The following is a 25,014-nucleotide window of genomic DNA, read 5'->3' on the forward strand; positions in this document are numbered from 1 at the left end:
GCATCTTACAGATTGTATTGTGTAAATACTCGATATTATACAGTACACAAAAGACATTAAATAGAATGTTACTTGAAGTGTAACAACATTTTAGATTTTCATTATTCTCCCGACTCAGTTTAGCATATAAATTTTTTCCCCTTTTTACTTTTTTTTCTTCTTATCTGCAGATCAGCTTGTGAGTAATGGCTAGTTTTTACCTCCCCTTTGTGCTGGCACATGATTATAGTTCAAAATAATTCATTGCTAATCCATGCAGTATTGGTTCATCTCCATCACTCTGTTTTGTGATTAGAGCCTCAGGCCTGTAAGAGCATCCTTCTGCACAGTTTTCTATCCTGATTTTCTTTGACTGCGACCCATATTTTAAATAGTTCTGTCATTACTGTTCACCTACCAATCCTTCTGCATTTTTTTAAAAATATATCAATTGGAAGAAATTAAGATTTTGGTGGGATTATTTTTCAAGGGTTTATGAAAAATATTTGTTTTCCACTGCAGTAAGTCTCCAGCAGTGGTGTATATAGGTCTTGGTTCATCTCAGCCGATGATGGAAATATGACTTGAGTTTCTCATTTTTCCTTAGCAGTCTGAATTTCCTGTGTACTTATTTACATTAGGTGCCTCAAGAAGTCCAGGATCTTAAAAAGAAACACTGTGTCTTTTTGAAACAGACTATAGTAGAACAGTAATTACAGTCTTGTCATTTTTAACACAACATTTCAAACAGAGCTGGTGTAAAATAAAGCTGACGGAGGAACTTTTAAAATATATAGGGCCTGATCCTACTATGATCGCTCTGGTTGAAGTCACTGTTTATTGGGTCAGATATGAACTGATATGACGTTAGAGCTGGGCTTATATGATATAATGATATCATACCTTGATCAGATTTAAATTTAATATTTCCAGATTATGAAGCAAATCCATCATTTTATTTCACATCAAATAATGCTAGTTTTATGAGAAGGTCATCTAAAAGATTTTTCAAGACTTTGTTTCAGCATTGAGTAGTCCTGTGTTCCTTTTAATAATTACTTTCATCTCATTGTAGCCGTGTGTTTGAAAGTGTAGGTCAATAAGGATGATCGCATTCAGAATTTCATGATCTGTGTAGTGGAACAAATTGAAAGCAAAGCCTGTATCAATCACTGTGAAGGGAGGGTTAATTGTTACTGCTTCTCAAGCCTCTGGACAGATAAACCAGTAATGAAATACTTATTGCTCTGATATGTGAATGGTTAAGGATGAAACAATGGAAACAGAAGCAGTCTTCAAAGATAACACAAATAGCAAAGAAAAAAGAATAATCTGGACTAAAGTAAGATACTGTATATGCTGTGTATTAACATTTTAAAAGTAGGTTTTTTTCATCTAATATAGCCTTCTAGTAATGATGTAAGACAGCAGAATGTATTAGGTTTCTAAAGTGAATATAAAATATGAATTTAAAAGCTTTTATTATGCAAACAAGTTAAAATGGTTTACATGAAATCTGGACCTTAGGTAAAAGTAACATTTCTAGCATTAAGTGTTTTCTTTTCTTTTCTTTGTTTTTCATTTGTGGTACCGTTAAGTGTTTTTTTTTTCTTTTTTCTTTAAAAGCACAGCTGTATTTACTAAATCGAGTATGTTTTGTTTTCTTGTGAAGTCGTTTTAAAGCATTTCGTCTACAGCCAACCAGGACTCTAACGGAGTGTTTAAAGATAGAAGCAGCACAATAAATATGAGTGCAAAAACAAATTATGATATTACAGTAAACATTTAACTATTTCTAGAATGTGAACTTAACATTTTAAACATCTGTTAGTTACTTATATGTTGAAATATATGCAAAAATATTTAGCCAAATTGAAGTCTTAGGCCCATGACAATCATCTCAACACAGTGGGTAGTTCTGAAAATTAATGAGAATGATAATACTGTAAAGACTGTTCCAGAGTTTGCCCAAATTCATTATCTAAGACTCTTGTTAAGAACATCTCAAAGAATTTTAACCAGGAAAATATATTAATGGTTCAAAAGCATTTTTCAAAACGGTGATTTATAAAAGTATAATGGAATTATATATGCAAGAGCTATAGTTAGAGACACAAATAACACAGGAGCAGCACATTATGAAGGAACGTTTTCCAATAGCTAGGGTACTTGGCTTTGATTTTGTCCATAGGTGTCAAGCTTTCCTTATCGATTTATATTTTGGGACAGAGGAAATGAAAAAGTGAAGGCAACTTACAAAAAAATATATTTTTGACTCTTTGTTAGTTACTTAATGAGGCCTATAGCTGCTTAAAAGCTAAGTAAAGTAATTAATAATTTTAGAACTGGTGTAAACGTCTTTTAGACAATCAAAAGGCACCTTTAGGAGGAAGGGTGATGAGACACGTCTTTAGATTTCTCTTCAGAATGTTAAGAATTTCCTGTTGCCTGTTTCCTGATGGGATTGACGCAGCTGTGTATCATATGGAATGAAAGAGGAACCGAGTGCCTGACTTTGTTTTATGCAAGTCCTTTATTTAAGAAAATGTATGTGTTGATTTCGCCTTTTTTTAACAGAACACTGATGTGAATGGTATACACAAAATTATCCAAGTGGGAGCTAATTATAATTAATTTATCTATTTTCTAAGGGACAGAAAATTTTAATAACTGAAGTATATTAGTTAAGAATGGGGGTTTTTTTCTTTCTTTTTTTTTCTGTGTACAATGAAAAAGAAAGCAGAATGCTTGGAAGATTACTATGTCATTTCCATTTGTATTTTCAGAAGTCATTGATATATAGAAGCATGTGTGAGTATGTGTATGTGCATGTGTAATCGGAAAACAAATCAGTTTATAGAATTTCTTACTCATTTTGGCTGTTGTGCAATCTGTAGCATACCTACAAAACAGTTTTCGTGGGAGATATAAATGCAAAATAGAGAGGAATGGGAGGATTCAAAATAATTTTTGAACTGTAATTTTGATCTAGACTGTCCCAATTCATGGACAGATTCTTTGAAGAGAATTCAGAATGGGAAACTGTATTAATTAAATTTTTCAGTAATTTCTTTATATGGTGAGAGAAAGCTTAGCAGAAGGTGGCTAACCTGGTTAATTGATCTGGGAATGGGTGAGGAAAAGGAGATGTGGATCCGTAGCAGTGGGGCCAGTGGGGCCACCCTTCCACTTGTAGCCCAGTTCCTGGTAGAGTCAGGAGCTGTGTTTCCTAAAGTTGGGTAATACTCAGTTCCAGTTGGATTTCATACTACCTCAGTCAGTGTTAACTTCTGCTCAGAAGGCTGTATAAGGCAAATTCAGTGGCTATACAAAAAGCCCTTGGCATTGCGATCACATTGGTAAATCGGCTTCTTAGCATCATGCTATAGCCCTATGCTATGAAAGCAGAAGCAAACACAAATGCAGAGTGTATTGCAGCGATGGGCAGTAGTGCTAAGGGCATGTTAAAAGGCAGAGCAGAGGCATATGTTACTAAGTGGGGTGATCCCATTGGGTCGCTTCTGAGACTGTCTCTCCATGCAAGATATGGACTTCTAAATCATTACGTGAATTGCACTTTAAATCTTAAGTTTTGATCCTCTCAACCATCAATCATCTGTGAAAACAGTTGACCATGTCCCTGTTCTTGTTGCCCTGTGACTTCTTGGCAAATGTCCTCTTTCTGCTGTCTTTGGATACTTTGATCACTTCTTCAGTGCATCCTTTGGAGGATCTTTCTCATTCACTATCCAGCTTTGTGTGGGAGTTCTGCAACGTGTTGTCTCTCAGCCACCCCCTTTTTTTTCCTCATTCTGCTCTTCATCTTTGCATAATCTTATGTTGAAACACAATTCAAGTGTCATCTCTTTGCAGGTGATTCATAGGCTCATGGTATTTCTACCTCAATGAAAATGCAGTCTTGCTTCTCTGTCAGCTCCTCCTTTATTGCCTAGCTTAGACTCCCTTAGTCAAAACAGATCTCCTAGAGTTCTTTCCAAGCCCTCCATCTACTTTTCGGGATAACACTGCCATACTGCCTGTTAGGACAGGACTGTAATTTGGCAGTCGCACTGATACAGACCTCTCCTTCATAGCTTAGCAATTAAAAAGGCAAGTAGAGTATTTGGTATTAGTAGGAAAGAAATAGAAAAACAAGCAGAAAACATGAACATTGATATAATTATGCCAATCTATAAATCCACAGTGTGTGCAGTCTATGTATTGTGCGTACTTTTGTTATCATAATTTCAAAAAGATAATGTGGTTCGAGAGAAGGGCATGAAGGCTGATGAGATATACAGAAGGAGTTTTGTCAGAGGAAAAGTTAAATAAAGTAAAATACTTCATCTTGGAAAAGAGATGACTGAGAAGAATCGGCTATAACATCATGCAAGGCCTCAAGAAGGCAATCAGGGAACAATTATTCATTAACTAATATTATGAGAACAAGGAAACATCCTGTGTAGTTCTCAGGAAACAGTTTGAAAACATTTAACAGAAGTTGGGGGTGTTTTTTTGTTGTTTTGGGGGCTTTTGGTGTGGAATTCCTTGGCAAAGGGTGTTTTAGAGGTCAAAATATGAACAGGCTCAAAAATGGGTCAGGCATTACTCTATTATGTCTCTGAGGAGCTCTTAAATGTGACGGTGATGATGCAACTCAACTTCAGGAAGTTTTTACACAGCTGACTGCTGGATGCTGACATGGAGTATCATGGAAAGGAACATTTTCTGTGCTATATATTTTTTTACTGACCTAGTATAACTGTTCTGTTTTGTTCTTAAGTTCTTTGCATTTGGTCTACATCTAAGTCTCGCAGGCTTTTCCTGCCTAATATCCCTGCTGTATGTGTTTTCCTGCCTACTCTTCAGTTAAATGCTCATCCTCACTACCATTGAGGATTATTCTTTCTCCAGTCATATCTGTCCAGAATCCCCTTACTGAAATCATTTTCAGCGTGGCAGACTGTCACCCTGACCATGTCTTTTTATACCCCGACTGGCCTTCCTTCTCTGGTGCATGAAATATTAGTAACTTGCCCTAAGTTCAAAACCTTCTTCACCCATCTGTGTCTTACCGTTTCTCTTTGTCAAGGTTTTCCTTCAAGTTATAAGACCAGCCCTGTCACCCATTTACTATATTTGCAAACACGCATTTGTTTGATACCTTATGTTTGGACTAGTACTCCTTTATAACCTCACCTTTTGAGTTCATCTCTCTTCCCAAGGTGTTCCTTACCTGAAATGCCTACAAAAGCATGACACCATCAAGCTACTTCTAACAAGATATCATGTCTTGTGATGCTAGCTGCTGTTGCCTTATTGCTTCTAAATCGTTTCCTGGCTCTTATCTGATACTTACACTGTAAGATTTTGGGGGCTAGGGACAGGATTTTTTTCCTTTGTCACTTGGTTACCTAGTAGATGTGTTAGTACTACAGTTACTGCTGCTAATCTGAATATTTTTGTCAATAAAAAAATATTTCATGTATTACCAATCTCTGTTTTTCTGTGTGCTTGGTTGATTGGGGATACTGAGTGCCTGTAAGAAGAAGTGATGTCTTTTAAGTGGGTTGGGGTGTGAAAAGCTTTTATGAATTTCAGAGGAGATGGGACAAATTAATGGCTGAGAAATCCACTGAATGTTACTAAATACATATCTATCTGAGGAAGTGCCTGCACTGAAAATGATTGGAGTCTGTGGGTGTATATCATAATGCTGTCACTGTTTTTATGTTGTTCCTTGCAACTGCTTTTGGGGATTGTTGGAGGTGGGATACAGGAAACACTGGTCTGACCCAGTACGCCTGTTCTTACATTGTTGTGTAGGATGTTTCTGGAAGCTGTAGCAAGTCTCTTTGGTGATTCTCTCTCTTGGAAAACTGTTGGAGAAAATGGCCTCAGCTAAGTAGTTTTGGCTAGTATTATTTTCAGCACACTTCATGAATGGATATGAGATGTGTCACAGCTTAATTACACTGCTCCATAATGTATTTTTGTCTCATGTTGATATGACTAAGAAAGACCTTATTGGGAATGTATGGACAAGGCGTGATACCATATGATGCCTTGAAAAAAATAAAAAAGAAGAGTCCCTGCTTTGAAGAGTTCATAATTTTAATTGCTGTTTATTTTTCATTTGTTAGAAAGGGTTTTCTGTAACATAGCGGTTAATTTTACACTCATATTTGAAGTTTGATTTTTTTACCGTCAAGCAAAGTGCATATTAAACAGGCTGAATTCAGTAAAATTAAATGCTTGGATATTATTTTGCTTGGTGAAACCCCAGTGGCATAAAATTAATTGCGGTGATGACTTGAACGTTGCAATGAACACGTGTGAACGTCAATGTGTATCATACTTTTAAACTGGGATGCAATCTATTTTATACATGCTAACAGTAAACAAAACCAACTAGTAGTGATATGGACATTAGTTTAAAGGGCATATAGTCGAAGTATATAGTGATAACTTTTGTCAAAGGTATGTAATATCAGTCCCTGTATAATTCCTGTATTTATGTTATTTTTGGAGAAAGAACTGATTCATAGTAACTGTTTTCATAAATATATAAGTTTGCATACTAGCAGAGATAGATTATAGTGTGTGTAAATTTAATTAATTATATACACAAGTATTTGAAATCACATTTTGCTGTTATATCAGTGTAGACTTGGCACTATTAGAAAGGCTTCAGATTTATTGAGGTAGCAGCAGGTATACAGTTTGCATTTCGTAAGTTCCTCTAGCTTGAAATAATTCCTCTCGTGTTGATTTGTTTAAGGAAGGGGAGGGGAAGAAGAAATTGATTGTGGAATGCTGTTCATCGGAAGGTTGATATCCATACCTGGTTGTATAATGAAGATCTAATAAGCAGATCTTGAATCAGGAGGAGAGATATGGAGAGTTCCAGGAGGTCACATTTCCTAGGACCCTGAGAGGGAAAATGGTCCTGGTGTTCTAGAAAAACATTGTACTAATATCACTATGTACTACTATCACTTCTGAATGAGCTAAATACAACTCAGAAGCCTAAAGGAATGTTTTGGAAGGAGAGTGAAAGGAAGCTTGCTTTGTTCCACAGCATATTTGGAAGAGGAGGAAACAGCCTGATTTATTTTCAGGTTTGAATGTGTATCACATTGTTGATCAGGGCCTGGGTTTACCATATGATGTCATGAGGGGCTTCAGCTATGACTTGCTTCGAATCACAGAATAGCTGAGGTTGGCAGCGACCTCTGGAGATCATCTAGTCCAACCCCCCCTGCTGAAGCAGGGTCAGCTAGAGCAGATTGTCCAGGACTGTGTCCAGTTAGGTTTTGAGTATCTCCATGGATGGAAATTCCACAATGTCCCTGACCAGCTTGTAGTGTTTGACTACCTCATGACAAAAAAGGTTTTCCTAATATTTAATTGGAGTTTGCTGCATTCCAGCTTGTGTCTTTGCCTCTTGTCCTACAACTGTACACCTCTGCAAAGGGTCTGGCTCCATCTTCTTTGTAATGTTCCACTAGGTAGCTGTAGACAGAAATGAGAGGTCTCTTTCACCTGCTGTTCTTATATCTTGTCGTGGTTTAGCCCCAGAAACCCCAAAACCAGGACACAGCTGAACAAGCCCAGTTCTCTCAGCCTCTCCTGGTGCATTATGTGGTGCAGTCCTCTATGTATCTTGGTGGCTTTGTGCAGTGGCTTGCTCCAGTATGTCCCTGTACTTCTTGTACTGGAGAGCCCCAAACTGGACTCGGTACAAGTGTTGGAAAGAGCGGGGCACCTGCTGCGTACAGTCTAGTTAATCTAGCTCAGTATGCAGTTGGCCTTCTTTGCGGCAAGGCTGCACACTGATAAGGTCCACCACAGTCTTGAGATCTGAGGTTTCTTGTCAAGCAGACCAACTCTAAAATTGTAGAGCCTTCCAATAGGAAACACTAATTTTATGGATGTTAGTGGAATACAGTCAATCTGAATGTGAACTTTGCAACAAAAATGTTAAGGGCAGGTCAGTAACAGCAGTGATTTTGGGTGGCTGAACAAGCCCTGATTAAAGGATACACCATGGCAGATGGTCAATCTTCAGCTGTGATCAAGTTTGTTATATCTGATACTGAATATTGTGATTCAGGAATTGTATATTGAGTTTAAGGGATAGAAATTCACCTGCAATGAAACAGTGGGAGTCAATATCTAGGACAGAAAGATTGAATCAGATTCTTTTAAAATGTTGGGGATCATAATAGATACTAAGATTATGGCTGTAGCACAGTCCACAGGTAATAAGCATAATTTATTTTCTAGGGGGAAAAATCCCAGGATGTTACTAACCAGGAGTCTTGTTTTATATCCAAAATGATGCAAAATTATTCTGGGAACTGTGGAATTCTGCTTGTTCCTCTTATAGTTAACATTGTGGACAGGATTAATCAGAAATGGAAGCATGCTACAGACATTCATTAGCATCAATGGTTCAAGCTGAAATAAGTGTCTGCGTTTTTTTTTTTTTAATTGCTCATAAGCTGTGCCTTGAGCATCAATAGGTCTCCTGCCACTTGAGATTTTTTTATAGTTGCTACATGTATATCCCTAGGTATTCTGGAAGAAACCAAGGAAGTCAGTTCTATATTGCAGGCGATAGGTAATTTGACGTAAGTGAGAATTTCTCAGAGGTCCACTGACTCTGGATCTTGATAAAGAAGATGCTGGAAATGGACAATTAACAGTAGGAAGAAAAGTTTTACTTCCATAAGAAACGGGTACATGAGAAAACTGCAAATAACTTTTAAAAACTCATGAAAGTTGCAGCTAGTGGCATTTGGGTTAGCTATGTCTGAGGTGTCTCTAAGAGATACGCGATGCTTCAAGAATGGAAAAAATAAGATTAAATATTAAAATTTCCCTTCATGGTGCAGGAATGTTTTACATCACGTTGGCAGTGCAGAAATGCACAAAATAAAGTGGAGTGGATGAATAATTTTCAACAACTGCTTCTGGACATTAAAAAAGAGCTCCTGTGAACATCCAGCACTTCAAAGCCTGATTTTTCAACCAGTGTTGCATCTCATGTTGATGCCTATTATTGACCTGGAAACAGTATTATTACAGGAAAAGAAATCCTTGTGCTGTGGGAGCAGCAAGCTGCTGAAGAAATGCTTACTGCTTAAATGGGCAGCACAGAGTCTCAAACATTATTTATAAGGGGAGCATTTTGTTCTTGAAGTGGATCATAAAGGATTACACTGGCTGCAGAACGTGAAAGACCACTACTCATATAATTAGGCGGTGTTTTACTCTGCAGTCATATGATTTCACTTTTCAGCAGAAAACCCGTTGTAACGCTTGCATGTCTGGTGCTTGTTTCTGTCCTTACAGTTGAAGCACTGTGCTTGTGTGTGGGAGGGCAGAGGGCTGAAAAGAAAGAAAGAAATTCTCAGGGCAAGCTGACCTTGGTGAATAAGGAAATGTCTTCATGAGGAAGAGACAGTGTTTACTAAGGGTCTGGACTTCTTCATTTGTGGAGCAGAGGATCCCAAATGGAATCCCTGACGTGAAGAGTTACCTTCTTCTAAGTAAAAGTATTACGGAGTATTACAGAGTTGTCCAGAGCTGCACAGCTTTTTCTAGAAGGACCAGATCAGAGGTACTGAAGATTTATTCCTGTAACCTGATGGCTGGACTGAGGGTAGAAAGGGAAGGTCTTTTGAGCTGCAGAAGGGAAGAAAGGAATGTTAGTGGGGGTAGCATTTTGTCTGGAAAGCTTTTTAGCCTCTGGGTGGAATTATTCAGGGCTGTATATGGTGTGGACACTCCTCGCTTCTCCTCTTGATCCCATGAGCAAAATATATCCAGTGTATCATGACAAAGGCATATCTGGCCATGCAGTGAGAGTGCACATGCGCTTCAGGTGAGAGCTCAGAGGCTGTGTGCCTATCTCTTTATGTGACAAGATGGGGCACATTAACTGACCAGTGTGGGGGTCTACTTATTGCTCTCCCTGTTCTTAAGGAACCCCAGACATGGACAAGGACAAGGTTGTAGGTCAGTTGAATGCTTTGGTGAACCTGATTGCTGTCCAAATATTGGATACTCTAAGCTCTCTTATTAAGGTGAAGGCAGGAGGCAAGATCGGACTTACTACGTTTTATCACAGAAGTATTCATTTGTAAAAAAAGTGGAAGCCAGGATTTGTAAAGTACTGCCTGTTTCTCCATCAAAGCAGGTGGTCAGAAGAAGGTGAGGGTGGCTGAGCAGGAGTTACTCTAGGAAGCAGGAGCAGGACAGAGTGCAAACAGGAGAACCAGGCCTTCAACACTCATTGATGTCCAGCAGTTGCTGGTTTGTAGATGATACTTTTCACTTTGGAAGGTAAAATATACTATAATCAAAAGCTGTAATAAGCACCTTTAAAAAGAAAAGAAAATTGGTGTGATTTCATGCTTTTCATGACTTTTAAATTGGAGGGAGAAACCTGAACTCTCTTACAGGCGGACATTACAGGCCCAGCTCCCTGTTTGTAAATAGAAGTGTATGGTGCAGGTATATGCAGCACGTGATATAGTACTAGTTTTATTTAATTTGTAAAATTATTTCACAACAGAGTGAACTAAAACGATAATGCAGTTTCATCTATGTAGATACCTCATCTGAACAGGTATTTTTAATTGATTTCTTTAGTGAAATACTAGTGATGGTAAAGTCAATGGCAATATTCCCATTGACCTCAATAGGATCAGATTTTATCCTTCTTTCACGGATAAACTTGGAAACATTGGACAGAGGAGGTAGGCTTAATTTAATAATAATAATAACAACAACAACAACAATAATAATAATCCTCATCATTGGACATGCTCGGAGTTGTTGTTCTTTGCACTTCCTATTGGAAACTATGAGATAGTAGTTGCTGGCAATGGCACAGAGCTTGTTAAACTAAGGCCTTCTTTAGCAAAAGAATAGGTGTTTTAAAAAATCTTGGTACGGATTTAGAGAACACTGAAACTGCTTTATAGTATTTAAAATACGTGGAAGCTATCAAGCTGCTGGAAACTTGCTGCAAGAAACCATAGATTCATCATTAAAATGGCACTGCACAAACCACTTAATAAAGTGCTAATAAGATATTAAAAAGTGTGCCTTGTAATAATACCTGAGATACACCTCTCTTAATGAGATTGTTTTAAGATCAAATATTGACAGATACGTTTTTAACAGTGTTTGAAATTATGTCAAACTTGAAATTTATGGCCTCTGGAGAGCTCTTTTTTTCTAGCAAACTCTTTGTTAGTATAAAGTAATGGATTCTGAGAGATGAAACTTGAGTATTTAATCAAGAGAAAATCTCATTTTTGCATAGGGCCAACAGCTTTAAAACCATAGAATTTTGAATGCTTAGAATTGAGTTTTTACCTCTGTGTTGTGATTCGGTAAAAAAAGTAATTGTCACTGTACATTTCACCACATCAGATTTTTTAAGGTAGTGTCATCAGCTGCCTTGCTAACACATGTAAGGTGTTAATTGATTTTATTTATTTGAGTTCTTATTGAACTATGGATCATTATTTGTCCATAGAGATAGCAAAACAATTAATCAAGAAAATGTAGTGCTGAAATAACATAGAGTTAACTTTTGGTAAAGTAATACTACTTATGTAGAACTGAGCTAGAAAAGTAATGACGAAAAGATAAAATTATCACTCTTGATCAAAGAGAATCTATAAAAAATAGTTCACTGGCTGCCTCTTTACAAAGTAAAGGTGATGAAATTTATGAAGCAGACTGAAGTTCTACATTTAGGAAAATATGGATATAACATATGTAAAGAAATTCTTTCAATTGTGAAGTTTTTCGTTTCTCAGAAAACTTGCAACTCAGATACGTGTTTTCACATATTCAGGTTTTCTGGGTAAGACTAAATAAGTTAAGATGGATAAATAAACATATTTATGATACATACTAAAGATACATATATAAATAAAGGCAGTACTTGTGTAAGAGCCAGCTATTAACAACGGCAAAGAAAAGTAGCAGTAAGTCCATCGCAAATAATTCCCTTCCCAGGAAGCACAAAGCTTCTCTTAGAGGGTGTGACTGCGTGAGTGGCAAAGAGGTGTGTGGCAGAATGTGCTGTAATGGAGTTGTGAGTATTTACACTGATTTTTCTTATCGGAGGGGTGTTCGTTACTGCTGTAATGATGAATTTACTACTGTACAATGTAAAATAATTTGGCAGATGTGTTTTATATAGGTAAATTAATATAAATCAGATCTAAATGGTTTTTGAGAACTTAGCTGTGCAGCAGAAATATACTAAAACTTTTTAAAGCTTTCAGTGGAAAATACTAGTTTAAAGATTAGAAGAAACTTCAGGATGTCTCTTGATGGGCAGCATTTTGCTTGTGCAGAAATAAATAGATTGCTGCAGTTAAGTCAGTTAATTTATCTGAACTGATTAAAAGGGTGGAAATAATTAAATAGATTAAACAAAAAAAAAAGGTTAATATTATAACACTTATCCTGGACATTGTGAATTAACTCCTGGAATATTTTCATTTCTTATCTGTAATAGTACCTAAAAAATCTAATGACAGTTCTAACGTAAATGAGGTCAAATACTCATAGTGTCAGAGAAGGAGTTTATATATATTCACAAAAATAATTGGAGTAGCGTTAGGGAAGGCCAGCTTGTCAGACATACTGAAAATTCTTACCAGCCAGGGGTTTGAAGGAAAATCTGTGCGACTCTTAACTAATCTTGCGCATAGATCAAAATCCAAGCCTATCCAGAGTGATTTGATTTGATCCGCTGATATTAAAATGTTGAAGAGAGCAGCAGTATCTAGTGTTCTTCCATTTAAAGTGGATTCAATAGTAACAACAATGTCAAAATGATTGAAATTTGCATTTTCCAGGCTTTAGGATCGTACTGGGAATATCAGTGTGGATTAGTTGTGAGCTCTCTTTTCTCTGATAGAAAGTACTCAGAAAAAAAAGGTGTAAACTGTGAGTCATTTTTTGCCATTAGTTATATCCAAACAATTCCACTGGTGTTAATGAAGTTGCAGAGTGTAATTGAAAACAGAAATTGGCGCTCTGCTATTGAACTTTAATATATATTCTGAAAATGTTTTCTAGGAAAAATAAATTAGTTCTACCAATAATTCAAGAAAAAGATGGGATTTGCTTAGCTTTAGGTTACAGTCTTGATGGGGTGAACACTTTTTTTGCCTCAAAGTTTTGTGATTATTTGATTAATACACTGGTGTTGATTTTCAGTTTATCAGTGAGATGCCCCCAAGAAGAAGTGAAATTGAAAAAAATTGATTAATTGCTGCTTATAATTAAACACATAGAAATTAAAAAAGAATAGTATTGATATTTTATTTTATTTTAATGCTGGACTCCTGGGAGACAAGATTAATTGAAAGGAGAAAGAGAAGCAAGCCCTTAAGGCTGGATAATGTATTGCTTTCAATTTCACTTGCTAGTATAAACAAAGCAAATGCTAAAGTTGCCCAAGAAATTGAAACTTCGGTTTGCAGATATGTTTAAGTGAAAATCTTCAGCAAGTCCTAGTAAATGGTATTAAAATTGCAAAGTTAAGAGAAGTGCTACTTTAAAGCAAACAAATAAACAATGTTCTCTATTGAACAATTATTTGAAGTTGTGGGGTAATATTTTCAGAACAGCCAAAGTGGTTCAGGACCTTAAGTTTCATTTTCAGATATGATTTATGTACACAAACTTTAATCTCATTGAAAAGGACAAAGACGTGTAGGTGCTTAAGGGCCTGTTTTGAAAAATGGGACTTTGGTTTCCCAATGACTACTATTTTTTTAATTGTTGTCCACTAGCAATAAAATGTTATTTGGGTTGTGTTCTTCATAGAAGAAAATGATGGTAACACAGAACCTCATCCAGTTGTCAGAAGAAGTTGGATTGGGTTCTTTATTTTTGCCAGAAAGGGATACTTTTGAAAGAAACAGGTAAATTCTTTGAAGATGTGAAAACCTGATCCCAAGTAGTAGATAGTGAAGGCTGTCAAGATTTCACATGTGAACGTTTAAAGCCTAATAACAATATATGCAATATGCAGATACTGCAGGTTGAATTTTAAAACCAGTTCTGTATTATCATGTGTTTTTAGACAAAATAACGTTCAACATGCACTGGTGCTGTGCTAAGTGTATGCTGGTGCTACAAAAATGATCATCATACACATTCTACTCCTGTTGCAGAACGCATGGCCCAGCCTTTCAAATCCTTACATTTCTACTTCCAATTTAATATCTAAGTACAGGGATCCTGCCCAATTAAAGATTTTCAGGATCAGTCATATATTTAATGAATGAGTGCTCAGTGGCAACATAATGCATGCCAGAACATAAAGTTGTCCAAAGAACAGGGCATCCATTTAATATTTATTTAAAATTTAAATAAGCAAAACTAGACAAAATATGAAATGAATGCAGTGCTACAAAATGTAGAAAAAACAGGCCTGGGGTATAACTTTGTGTTAAATATTTTCCTTAATTTAAGGAATTTGTATGCCTCTGTCTTCTAATGGTGATCTGTTTTATCCTCACCATTCAGAAGCAAGCAGGCAGAAGGCTTTATTTTAGAATTTTTACATCACCATCTAGCCTTTTCTTTTTATTACTTTAGGTGCATGGCACAAGCTTATTTTTGCTTGTGGCTAGGGAAGTTACTGAACACATCCCAGATACCCAGAAAGCTGGCCATCCTCTGAGCCGATTGAGACGTTCTGTTCTGCCAGCTCCTAGGGTCAGGGAATCACTCTGCTGGCAGGAGCACCTGGCATTTGTTGTGGAGGACATTCCCTTGTTGCGTTCAGGCCATGCCATGATCGCTTTAAATGCTTCAGATTAATGTGTACCAAAAAAGGGAGAAAGAATCCCTGACAAGCAGTGTAGTATTAACAGAGCTTTGTGAAGCTACACTGAAGATTACTGAAGAGGTGGCTTTTCTTCTGTCATGACAGAGGTACAATAATTCCATACTTGTACATTCCTAATTGAATTTTACTTTGTAATGTATCTTGGAGCATCATTGCTGACCAATTCAGGCCCGCTTCGAAGCTCACAGAAGTCAATCAATGGAAAGACTCTCACTGATTTCAAGTGATTGTGGATCATACTCTTAGTCTAACTTTCTTAAAAACTCTCCTTCAGTGGTAGCTTTGATGTGTTTAATGTTATTAACTAGGCTTGAAGAGTAATAAAATCAATACATTTTACTTCAATTTTTGTCTGATGAATTATCAGGGTAGTCACTGCGCTTACTAGATAGTGCCTGTGAAATGAATCACATTACTTCACAGAAACTGAGAGTAATTTCTGAAGGTTAAGACAGCAAGATACTTTTCACATCATAGGCGTAAGAAAAACTGTAAAAAAGTGGACTACCAGATAGGCTAGCAAGTATTTTTGTAGGAATTTCCAAAACATAATCTCTCCAGGTTACATGTTGTACATTGTCTTCAGGTGTCACGTGACTTTGGATAGATGTTGAAAAATTATTAACTCATATTGACTAAAGAGTTTAGGGTTTTTTTTAAAAAGTTTTTATTTTTCATGAAGAAAGAAAGTTGAATTGTTCTAATCCTTAAGTATCCAGCTGATCGCTAGTTATTCATGTTTGGCCTGTCCCATAATACCAGCATTAATTTATGTGAATTTCTCAAAGGGTGTCCAGCATACTTCACAGGTTTAAGTACCTCTTTCAGTGCTGTACCTTGGGCTCACAGTCCCCTGTCAGTAAGTTCTTCTCTATTTCTGTGGAGTGCAAAGGCATACATTGCCACGGGCACTATGCACACAGCTAGAGAAGATTTTCATTATGAATCTCTTAACAGTGAGGTTACGTGAGGCATTATTGCTCTGCCATTACCCTCTGTGTCCCTTCATAATTTCTTTTGATTTGCACAAAAGATGCAGGAATTCCCCAAACACCATTGGATTCATTAGGGTCACTTTTATATTTTAATCTCTTTGGTGGGAAAGCTTATGCTTATTTTTGTCTTGACATCTGTAGGTAGAGCCAGATTATTGGTTAGTGTTAAGTACTGTGGCTCCATTGGCACCAGTGCTGTGTTGTTAGTTTACACAAGCTGCGTATCCAGCTGAGTATGTGAAGTGCAGCTCAGAAATCCCATCAAAAATCATTCCAACTTTCCTCTTCGGCTTTTTCTATTATTTTCTCTCCATTTGTACACACGGTTTTATGCCTTAGGTGCAAAAACCTTCACTTAGTGTAGGTACTAGAGCCAAAATTTTATATAATATCTTGATACTAGTCACCAAAATAAGTCAGTGCTGATAAGATGCTCAGGTCTCTTAGAAGCTGGCCACTTATATTTAGGACATCCGATTTTTTTTCATCACTTGCAACCTATCACAGGTGAAATCAGTGAGACTGTTCTTTAGTTTCAATGAAAGCTAGGTAATGCTGCTATTTCTGTAATTCCAAATTGTAGGTAGATACTGAAAGTCTGTTATGTACATTCACATGTAAATATGTGAGCCTTAAAAACCATGGGATTTCTATTCCTGACATCTGATAAATATTTGGTATGTAGTAATATATAGAGAGAATTGTATCAATGCACAGTATGCCTTGAACTTTTACCCATTGCTTTCCTTACTTTTCTTTGTTATTTTGTAATACTTTGTTTACTTTGTAAACGCCTATGGTGCTCTTTGAAAAGCCTGTTTTCTAGCTGTATGGCCTTTAGCTAAGAGCAGAGTTTTCACAAAATTCTCTGTATAGTAGCACTGTTGACCAAATAGCTACAAATCCTGAGTAAGCATATTTCATTGTTAACATTAGTTATTTAAAATGTTATCATTTGATAATGGTGTAAAATATGGTAGTTCCAAAAGACACTGGGGTGTTGAGGTTTTTCTTTGAGCTCTTTGGATTGCTGTTTACCAAAACTGTGTGGAGAAAATCCATTTAATCCCTCCTTTCTCCTGATACGTAAACAATATATTACACACACACACACACATTAATATATATTTTGAACCATAAAGGAAATGATGTTTTAATTCAGGTGTTTTCATAACGTGAGCTTCACTCATATTAGCTGGAATATGTTAATCACTATTTTTGATCTCTTTGCTTTCGAAGAATAAGACAGATTTGTTGAAACTTTCAGAAAGACTCTAGTCCTATCTATGTTGGTCTAAGGAGGATCATAAATATAGTTTCCTCTTCTCTTAAGAAAAGCACCAGCATTCCCTAGGAGGACGAGGAGTAGGAAGGGCCAGCCAGAACACCATGGGGACATATATGTCATGCCTTCAGAGCCTCAGGGATGTCACCATACGCTGACTTTAGTGTTCCTTTCTTTATGCACACTTGCAAGGCAGTTGGCCAAGGGTAGTTACAGGTAGGCAGACAAAGAGGTAAGAGGTAACTGAGAAACTGATTGATTGTTTCCTTTTTTATGAATAAGTTAAAAAAAATAATTCTAAAAGACGATCACTTAGAAAATAGCAAGGCTGCAGTTATTAAAAAATAACAAAGGTTAAATTTAGATGATAAGGGAAAATCCTGTTAGTCATAGAACTAACAAGGTTGTCCTCATCATTGTTGGATTTTGGGGAGGACAGGGGATGTTATTTTAGTTTGTCTTGCTTCCTTTGTCTTCACACGTTGTAAGCCCCTGACCAGGACTGACCATTATATGCCTTTTTATTGCCAGCACACTAAAGCCTAGAGTTGATTAGCCTGTGGGTACTCCTGGATGATAAATGATTGGTAAAATAATAGTAAAAAAGGAAAACAAACTTATGAATGACTGGCTCTAAATTGAGGTCTACATTCAGACAGAATGAGTTTTTCACTTTAAAGTTAGAGGGAGTTGACTGGTTTGGCAGAAATTTTGCTAGGAAGTGGTTTTGGATTTTGGTTTACTGCTATGGGAGTCGCTAGGAACTGGAACTGGGTGTTCCTTGAAATGCAAATTTTTGCCAGGGGTTTTTGAGCATGGCCATGGAAACCCAGGAGGCTTAGGTACTCATTGGAGTTTCCCACCCTTTTTTGTGGAACTCTGTAATTAAGGGCCCATCAGTCTGGAGTGGCTGATCGGAGAAACAGAAGGTTCTTTCTTAAGTGGAAATATGCTTTCTCTGACTCAGATCTACCCTCTGGATCTCATTCTGAGTTGTCTGGAGTGTCAAGTTTAGTTAATTGTATATTCCTGGTGAATAGGAAGACTGGAAAAAACTCTTGCTTTTGGTTTGTTGTTTCGTATTTTCTGAGGCTTGGATGGTTTTGTCTTGAACTCCAAGAAGGCTGTTGTAAAAGTTGAATCGGTAGCTTGAAAAATGTGAGTTATTATTGACTGGCAGGGTTAGGTTCAGCATAAACAGTTGGTCTGAAGGGAAGATCTGACTCACAGAAACCAAATTTACAGGTTAAAAAAAACCCAACAAACATTGTGTGGATTTGATTGAGCTTTACCTCAGTTAAAAAAATAATGAAGAGCTGCATGTTAAATTTTCTACAATGTCATGAATTATAATACTGAATCCAGTGTCATTAAATTGTAGTTTTTTGTTTCTTGTCAGCTACAACAATTTCAGCAGAGCACAATCCGTGTGAAAGTATGAATAAAATTCAGGGAGTAGCATCAAGGACTTCTGAGCTCAGGAAACTGAGTTTGGCAGTGCTAATTTGTATTAAAGTTGTTGTTGCATGACAGCAGGAAAAAGATTTAATGCTTGCCACCTGAATCAAGCCATGGAACATTGGTTTCTATAACTGCCATGAATTTGAATCAAGGCCAATATCTCTAAATTTGAAATAAACTGATACTCTGTCTTGAAAGAAGATACAGGCCACTTATGTTGCAGAAGGTATTTAGAAAATGTGTTTCAATTTAATTTTTTGCAGTATATATCTTTCAAATTTTTAGGCACTTTAGTACTGGCCTTTTTGGCTTTTTCTATATTCCAGCAAGTATGCAGCCTTTCAGTCATTTATTTATCAACGTCCACTCTTGAACTAATACTGATTTGCACAAGACCACAGTTGCTGGTTTTACTCCCACTATCACTATGCAGCCGCTTACCTTAATCTGAAAGTCATTTTTCTTTTGTATATAACTGCATTAATGGAGAAAATCAGATTTCAAGCCAAGTGGTCACACTATGAAGCTTTAAAGTCATCAGATACAAAGCTTGTACCATGAGCCTAGTGTAACAATATTGCCTTTACAATAGCATAAAGTGTGATGATACCTTTCTTTCTAAAGGGTCCCCAAATGCTTTACAACAAGCAGGTCAAATTTAGGATTTCTTTGTTTCTCTTCAGAAAACGGGCAAGAACTATAGGAAATTCATTCCGGTATCTGGACTGGCTTTGAATGTCCATATAAATACCACACATTTACCCACAGAGATTATTTATCATTGTAACAAGAAGAATTTGAATATTTACATAGTATCTGGGAATAGTGAAACAGAACCCTTTATTCCTAAATGTAAATTAAATTTTGAACGTCCTTCCATGGCTGAGGACATAAGATCGTGTGAAGTTTCAGGACTGGAGGTGTGACGACTAAGTAGCAACACTTGAACCCAGCTGCTTTCTTTCTGCACATGCCCTCTTACGAATAGTTTCTGTTTTTCACTGGGTACAGAAGGTCCTGATAATTGATCTTTTATGTGGGAATAACTGAAGCCACGATTGTAATTCAGCCATCTACATTGAAATGTAGCAGCTGTTTCATAGCACGTAGGAGCAATACACAAAAATCTTGGATGGAAGGGGAAAAAGATACGGTATGCATCTGGAAGTGCCCAGGAAACTTGTAGAGGTAGAAGGCAGCTATTCCGCTAAAATTATTTGATGTCTTTGTTGTCATAGAACATACTTTCTTGGGTTGTCTTTCATGTCCCTGATGGAGCCCTGAGGATATACTCCATTTCAACCCTGTTTTTAACCTCTCGCTATGCTCAAAGACACAGCCTCCTTGGTGAGGAGGATGGGATTCTCTTCAGAGCCTATCAGTGCTGCTCCTTAATCGGCTGAAGTGGTGTCTGCACGATAACAAGAGGTACTAGTCTCACCCCAGGTTGTGCCAGCTTGGGAAGCTATAGAGAGGCTGGAAATTTAACCCAGATCTGTGGCATGGTAATACAGAGCATTAGGCTTTAGGCTAGCAGGCCTAGCTACAGTCCATAGTTGAAATTTAAAGTGATTTTAAAAAATGCATTCAATTTGAAATGCCCCAAGGTTCCTATCATTTGTGAAGCGGCATCTCTTTCAAAATATTATGAGCGACATTGAATTTTTGCTTTTGGTGGATATGTTATAAATATGAAGAATGATAAACTGTAGGGGTGACTAGTTGTAGAAGAAGATAAAGGAAAACTTGCACTGTCAAGTGTTACTGCTGTCATTTAAGTGGCTACATAGCATTAAGGCTGGAGACAACTGATATTATTGAACTGGTGCCAGAGACTTCATGAAACAAAAATACATAGTTCATAATTTATGCATTCTTTTTTTTTTTTAAGGGTGTGGGAGGTAGCCTTCCTTTTCAACATTGTCTTTACACTGAAAAGCATGAAAGCTGTTCTGCAGTATTTTTCATAGTTACATGTCTATGTTTGTCTAGTAGTCTTTCTTTCCTTTACACACTTGCTGTCTTTTGTGTATAGTGCTAGTGCATTCTAGTGAGTTGTGACACTTAAAATTATATATGGTATATCTTAACCAAAACATATAAGTACCCAATATTATTGCTTAGCTTTCATGGTACTGTGTACTCCTTTCTAGTATCAAATGTCTGTATTACACAATGTATTTAAATTTTGAGGAGAAATAATAATTTCAAGAAGGCTGAATAACTAGAAGACAGAACAGTCAATTTTTTTTGCTTTATTTTGTTTGTTTGTTTTCTACCACAGCAACTCAAAAACAATGGTTAAGAAGCATGCAGAAACACTGCCCTGTTTAGCCTTCATCTGTTCAGCAATCCTGCCTGCAGCTGATAATCTTACATTATTTTCACATTTAAAACCCTTGGTTTTGGACTGCTTCTCTGAAGTATTTTAACATGATTTCCTTCAAAAGCAGTCCCACTTTTTTCTCTTTCATACTTTAATGCTCTTTAATAAGCATATGGCACAGTACTCGTGGTGGACAACAGGCTAACATTGTGCATTCAATGCACGCTGTTGTTGCATTCTTAAAGCAAAGACTTCTCTTAAAAAATCTATTGTCGTAAAGCAGCTGATTGTCTTTCCTGGGATAATTTAGTTTATTTTGTAGAGTGAAAGGGGAGAAGGAGTAAGTGAAGAGGTGCTTTTCTTGACTGCCAATGCCACACGCTCAACCTGGAATTTGAAAGTCTAGCTATGTTCTTTCTGGTTCATGGATCGCCAACAATGAGGACTCCACAGCTGGAACTTAGCTACCAATTCTGCTGATGCGTGAGCCAGAATAGAATCCAGTGTACTCTCCCATAGCTGTGCTGACTCTGTAAAAGTAGAAAAACATTTTTTCCCATTAAAGCAATTATGATTACTCTCAGAGAATGTAATAAGATGGTACCATGTTTAAAGAAATCTGTTAATATTTTTCCTTTTAAGTGATGGTAACAGTTGCATCTCTTCCTGCGTTAGTGTATTTGGAGAAGTGGATTAAAGTAATAGATAAACCTTGATATACTGTTAAAGATCTGTTGGGAGCAGGTTTCCCTTCTTTCCACAGCACAAGACTTGGACCCCAGTTCCAAATTACATGTGAAAAGCCAAGGGTGTCCCAAGTCCTACCTTCTGGCAGAACGTGCTCCAGAGGTATTTCTACAGAAAAGATAATAGAAACCAGGCTTCTCCTCTTTTAATTTCTGTGGAAAGAATAAAGGTTCACAGTGCCTGTTCAGTCTCCCAGTTCTTATCACTCTAAGTGTTTTTATCCATTGTTGTTGCTTGTAGTTTCTTCAGAGTAAACATTTCTGTTTAACCTGCAGGATTAATTAATATTTAATTAGTATGTGGAATCTAGGTGCCCAAATAATCAAAAAACAAAACCAAGGAAAAACCAAGCCAAACCAACAACAGCAACAAAACCCCCTCCCAGGCAAACATAGCAGGTTTTTGAGAACTATATGGCATTCGCCTACTTGAAACATGGTATGTTTTTGGCAGAATATGTTGCAGCCAATGTACTAATTAGTAGGTATGCAGGAAAAAAAATGTGCATGTGTTTATTATGGGTGGTAAGGTGACATCCTTATGTTCTGTGTATTATTTTATTATACGTGTATATATATATACAAATCACCAACATCTCAGTCCAATAATAACATCCAATAGCATGCCCAACCTGAAAGTGTCTCTATTTCTATATTTACAGAACACAGAAGATTATATACATTATGTGTTGTTACTTGTGATTGCGACAACAGTTGGAACTTCACAGTTCAAACAGGCTATGTACATATATCTGTGCATATGTAGTATATATTTCTATACTGATAACATTTGACACTTTATCTGGTCCAATTATGTCTTTTTTAAGCATTCTGAGTACATAACCACCTTTAAAACAAATAGCATTTTTAAAAGTACTTGCAAAGTGCTTTCTTTTCCTTCTCCAAATATAGCAATCCTCTTTTTTTGTTTCTCCCAGAGTTAAAATTTTCTAACACCCAAAATGGAAGAGCAAGCCTTTGGCTAATTATAGCTCTTCTGTACAGAAAGATGGCACAGTTCTAAATTTCAACGTCTTGAAGCTCTTCAGGGCTAGACTCAAAATATTTAATACCATTGGAAAAGAAGAATTTAAATTTAGAGGTGTCATTCTTTTTTTTATGGGTGGAATGATCTAAAATATATTTCCAATACTTTTTTTTAAACTTTCCAGTATTATCAAAATTATTTTTGTGTAACATAATGTAATTTCATGTAGAAAAATATGGGAGCTTGGTGGAATGCTCTAGTAGTCTAGCATATTATTATATAAAAGTTCTATTAATTATAATTTCATCAATTGTCTTGGGATAACTCCCAAGCTTTGCTTCTCGTAAGAGCAGTTCTTGTTCCTGAATCATGCTGATGATACTTTTAAGCAATTTTACCTTATTATGCCTTCCCTTTATATCCACACCTGTGAGATAGCCTAGGTAGTAAAGATAGATTCACATTCTGTGTAAAGTACAGTTTCACACATTGAGAATTCAGAGTATTTGCAGAAACGAAAGTTATTGCCAGTACATGTATTTATTCTGTTGAGAACTTTTCATGTTTCCCTTCTTCCGTAGTTGATTTTTCCCTTTCCTGTGTTTAATTGGGAGTGATGATACATAATAACCACACTAAAATATACAACATTTGGTAACAGCGCAGTATTCTAGCCTCGACCAGGCTGTAGTGTGGAAACGCAGGTCTTTGGGGTAGACAAGATTTCATTTTTGTAAGGTGCAGAAGTGAATGAGGAGTGCATTTATGTTTTACACCTTGGCCAAATAGTGGACTTCTCTGTGATGTAACCTATTAAGCTGGAGAAGCTTTTCTGTGTAGCTGCCCTGCGGTGCTGAAAGTAAGTTATGAATGCTGTACTGTTTAAGAGCAGAAAGGTTTGCCTGGAAGAGAGCGGTGTGCCTGGGCCCCCTGCTATTGAGAAGATGCCAGTCAGAAATGAAAACGTCTTTCATGAAACTATAGCGAACTTCCCTGTGATACAGTACAATAATGCAAGGAATTTTTAGTCAAAACCTGTAAAAATAAGTATAATACCTTGGAAATGGCAAAGAAGTACTTGCTTATAAGTGACTATTTTAAGAGGTCACTGCCAAAAATATGTGTGGTTTTGACACAGTTTTAGAAGTGACAGGATTGAGGCGTTTAAGCCATTCCCCCCTGACACCCCCCCGCCCTTTGAGATCTCCAGTTTCTTTTGCCTTTTGGTTACAACTACAAAAGATGTCTTCTGAGAAAAATGCTTTCTGCATGACATCAGAATAAAGGAATGTTCCACACTATTCAGCATGCTTAAAAGTATTGGTTGACTGAAATAACATTACATTTAAAATGAATGCTGAACAGAAGGCCAGTTAAAGGAGAAAACAGAGCAGATCATGTTTTTGCAAACTTTTATCTTTAAGAAACATTGATTTATTGGGCTTTGTAGAAATGTTTTCTTTAAAATAATAAAATTATGCTGTGTGTAACAGCACAACAAAATAAAGATAACTGCTGTTTTGTCGTGTGATAGAATGCATGTAGCCACAGGTAAAGACTAAAGCATTTGGAATCAGAACAAAAATACATACATATAGAAAAGTTAAGACATTACTATAGATAGGAAAAAGCTGTAGGAAATGTATTTGCTTTTTGTGAAAAGTCTCAGGTTTTTTCATTGTCAATTGTTACATTTTATTTTGTCTGACTTCAATTTATTTTTCATATATTACTCTCACAACTAATGCATTTATAAAAATGTTTATTTTTCTTGAGCAATAACAAATACATTATTGCTTGGACACTAGCCTTTACATTATTCTTTGGCATACTATAATTTTCATTGGCACTTGGGATAGTCAAAGAAAGAATTGGAAGAGTGTTAAAAATAGCAAAAGAAAAAGGTAAAGCTTAAGCAAATATCTACTACACAAACAACGTGTACATAATAAACAGTAGTGATACTAGTAATTGTTTTGAATTAAGAATTGTATCAGTTATCAATGTAGGGGCCTCATTGTCCAGAATCATGAAAATGTTAATTTAATTACTGCTTGTAGCATTAATGAATAATTACTCATTACAGATCAATGGATCTCTTTCCTTGTTGCGGAGAAAAGGAGGCTTAAGGTGCACTTCAGTTCATAGGTGAGAAGGAAAACTTAAGTTTACATGATGCATTTACATAGTAAATGCTTTCATATTGAACCATTGGTGCATTGCTGTGAAAATCTACATGAATTCATAGAGCAGAATAGAGGTCCAAACCCTGGCCTTGAGAGCGTGTGGTGGCAGGAATTTCACAAATACAGATGTCAGCCATATCCTTCAC

General features: G+C 36.6%; 1 protein-coding gene across 4 annotated transcripts in view; it reads left to right on the top strand.

Moving 5' to 3' along the window:
- NPAS3 (neuronal PAS domain protein 3) overlaps positions 1–25,014 on the top strand; it is a 629,144-nt gene that overhangs the window by 9,350 nt on the left and 594,780 nt on the right. Inside the window, exon 1 of one of the 4 annotated variants that reach the window (XM_075503121.1) lies at positions 2,391–2,526. The exons of the other annotated variants lie outside the window; for them this stretch is intronic. Coding sequence (XP_075359236.1) covers positions 2,438–2,526 — 89 coding nt within the window. The 5' untranslated portion in view covers positions 2,391–2,437. Of the gene's footprint in view, positions 1–2,390; positions 2,527–25,014 lie in introns of those variants that run through there. 4 annotated transcript variants of the gene reach the window in all.

This window comes from Mycteria americana, chromosome 5, assembly GCF_035582795.1.
Source record: "Mycteria americana isolate JAX WOST 10 ecotype Jacksonville Zoo and Gardens chromosome 5, USCA_MyAme_1.0, whole genome shotgun sequence".
Taxonomy (NCBI): Eukaryota; Metazoa; Chordata; class Aves; order Ciconiiformes; family Ciconiidae; genus Mycteria; species Mycteria americana.